Source organism: Vulpes vulpes, chromosome 15, assembly GCF_048418805.1.
Source record: "Vulpes vulpes isolate BD-2025 chromosome 15, VulVul3, whole genome shotgun sequence".
NCBI lineage: Eukaryota > Metazoa > Chordata > Mammalia > Carnivora > Canidae > Vulpes > Vulpes vulpes.
Window position 1 is genome coordinate 40,011,516 of NC_132794.1, and position 3,457 is coordinate 40,014,972.

Sequence of the window (3,457 nt, forward strand, 5' to 3'; positions counted from 1 at the left end):
TTTAAGTGTATTTTCATTATGCAAGTATTACCGTGATAAATTTTAGAGCATTTTCATCACCTCAAAGAGAAAATTCATATTAGCAGTTACTCTTTATTCCACCAATAGACCTAGGCAACCAGTTTTCTACTTTCTGTCTCCATCAATTTACCTTGTTTGCAAATTTTCAAAAATTGAATAGAACGATACATGGTCCTCTGTGCCTGGTTCCTGTCATATAGCATAATGTTTTTTAGTTTCTCCATGTTGTAGCATGTCACAATCTGTCATTCCTCTTTATTGTCAAACTGTATTCCATTGTATTCATAGTACTTTTAAAAACATTACATATAATTCAAAATCCAGACAAATTTTGTTATATATCACATTATATATCATATTGTTACAATTAGCAATCTTTCATTTTTTAAACAATTCACACCAACAGTCAGACATGAATAAAAATCACAATATATGAATCTTTACTTATAAAATACATTTCTACAATTATAGTAATATACAAATTAGAAAATAACCATTAAATAAATCTCTAAATAGAATTCTTATTTAGACCAGATTACAGCCTCAAGAGGGGAAATATTTATGCAAGCAAAATTGTGATTAACTACCTAAATATTATCAAGGTATATACAATAATTATTAATGTCCTAATAAGTTTAAACTGAGGAATACACAGCTTTATTTTTCTTACCACTTGTGAATGAGAATGAAGAAAAGAAGTAATTGCAACACTAAAAATCTTAACTGCAATTGCTTTTTTTTCTCATCTACTCAATGAGTATGTCATACTAAATATTCTACATGGCCAATTTCAATTCTATCATGTTTTGATTTTGTTAGCTGAGATATTCAAAATATTTTATATATTCTGATAAGTTTTTTTGAAAATATTTGTGGGAAGGATATCATTTGGCTATCATTCTGAGATCTGAGGAAAGAGTAGGTAATGGATACATGGCAAACAAATAAAACTGGATTAGTTAATTGGGATTTTGGGAGCAGCTTGGGTGGCTCAGCAGTTTAGTGCCACCTTCATCCCAGGGCATGATCCTGGAGACCCAGGATTGAGCCCCACATCAGGTTCCCTACATGGAACCTGCTTCTCCCTCTGCCTGTGTCTCTGCCTCTCTTTCTCTCTCTCAGTCTCTCTCATGAATAAATAAATAAAATCTTTTTTAAAAATTAGGATTTTTGAAAAGGGTGTGTAGTGGATGCAGGATTGGGAGCCAACCAAGGGTGTACCTAGAGGAATACCTCTGTGTTAGCAGAATGTAAGATTCTTATTTGAGACCCTAAACCAGTTTGGAACAAAGGTGCACAAAGGCACTGAAGCAGAACAGTGCAATAGGAACAAGTAAGGAACACACATTTAGAAAACAAGACATAAAGCTACCAACCAGGAACTGGGGATTTTATAGGAACCAAAGAAAAGAAGCACTTGGAAAAGCACTGTGCTCTGTGAGAATGAAGAGAACTGACCAAAACCCAACATCAAACCTAAATATTAGACACAGTGCGCCAACACTATTCAAAAAAAAAAAACAAAAACAACCCTGACAAATACAATAATGATTAACTTTTGTTTTAATTATTTGTTTTAAAGATTTTATTTATTTATTCATGACAGATACACAGAGAGAGAGGCAGAGACACAGGCAAAGGGAGAAGCAGGCTCCATGCCGGGAACCTGATGCGGGACTCCCGGATCTCCAGGATCCTGTTCCGGGCTGAAGGCGGCGCTACACCACTGAGCCACCGGGGCTGCTCTAACTTTATTTTTAATCAGGAAATTCTGACTACACCTCAAGCAATATAGCCAGAGTCCTAGAGGAGTACAATTATATAGAAGCACATGGGCAAGTGGGAATAAGTGTGGTTATGAGAACAACATCTTAGGGGGAGATCTAGAAGGGAAGAGTAGAAAGGTCAACTCAAAACGTCACCTGTTTTGGGACATGCATTTTTTTTTTCAGCTAGGCAAGTGTTTGATGTGGTAAATGTTTTTCTCTGGAAAAGAGCTATTGAGTAGATGGAAAGGTGCTCATAACAGATATACTTTGTTCTCTGTTATTCTGCAGACAGAGGAGGGATGGAGACAGAGAACAGCACAGTGTTGACAGACTTCATTCTCTTGGGTCTAACCCAGTCTCAACATGTTCAGCTCCTGGTATTCGTGCTTGTCTTAGGTTTCTATCTCATCATCCTCCCTGGAAACTTCCTTATCATCCTCACCATCAGATCAGACCCTGGCCTCACAGCCCCCCTCTACTTCTTTCTGGGAAACTTGGCTTTCCTGGATGCATCTTACTCTTTCATTGTGGCTCCCAGGATGCTGGTGGACTTCCTCTCCAAAAAGAAAATAATCTCCTACAGAGGTTGCATCACTCAGCTCTTTTTCTTGCACTTCCTGGGGGCGGGGGAAATGTTCCTTCTTGTTGTGATGGCCTTTGACCGCTACATCGCCATCTGTCATCCCTTGCACTATTCCACCATCATGAACGCTAGAGTCTGCTACACCTTGCTGCTGGCCCTGTGGCTTGGGGGATTTGCTCATTCCATTGTACAAGTAGCCCTTATTCTCCAGTTGCCGTTCTGTGGCCCCAACCAGTTGGATAACTTCTTCTGTGATGTGCCGCAAGTCATCAAGCTGGCCTGCACAGACACCTTTGTGGTGGAGCTCCTGATGGTCTCCAACAGTGGCCTGCTCACCCTGCTGTGCTTCCTGGGACTTCTGGCCTCCTATGCAGTCATCCTCTGCCGTGTGAAGGGACACTCCTCTGAAGGGAAGAACAAGGCTCTTTCCACATGTACTACACATATTATCATTGTGTTTCTCATGTTTGGACCTGCCATCTTCATCTACACTCGACCCTTCAGAGCCTTCCCAGCTGACAAAGTAGTTTCTCTCTTTCACACAGTCATCTTTCCTTTGATGAACCCTGTGATTTATACACTTCGCAACCAAGAAGTGAAAGCTTCCATGAAGAGGTTATTGAGTCGTCACATGGCTTGCTGAATGGAATAGAATGATAGGACAAGCAACAAAGGAGAAAATATAGCTGGAATTAATGAAATCATTTATTCATTAATGCACTGAATCAGTCAGTCATTTTACCCAACACTACATTTATTAAGTACTTGCAATTTTCAGGCACTATTCTAGGTATGTAAATAGGCAGGTAAGATTCCAGGTCTCTTGGGGTTATAGTCAAGTGGATAAACATAGATTAAACTATTATATTAAAAGCAACCCATGATATCCAAAAGAGAGAGTGAACTGAAGCAAATAAAAATAATTTTATGATAGAGTTTGACCAGGAGATGGTAGTTACTTTGCTTTTGGTTGTTAAGCAAGGTCTTTTAGAGTGGTGGTTAGCTGATATCCAGACATCTTGAAAGAAATACCCGTGGAATTACATGGGGACAGAAAATTCTAGAGAGAGGATGACAAGTGCAA

The 3,457-nt window shown here is 39.0% G+C and overlaps 1 protein-coding gene across 1 annotated transcript; it reads left to right on the plus strand.

Annotated features, from left to right (window-relative positions):
* Positions 1 to 2,089: 2,089 nt before the first annotated feature.
* On the plus strand, positions 2,090 to 3,016 carry LOC112919791 (olfactory receptor 4N5). Its single transcript, XM_025998314.1, has one exon. It carries the CDS (start codon positions 2,090 to 2,092, stop codon positions 3,014 to 3,016), a length of 927 nt encoding a protein of 308 aa, XP_025854099.1.
* The last annotated feature ends 441 nt before the right edge of the window (positions 3,017 to 3,457 follow it).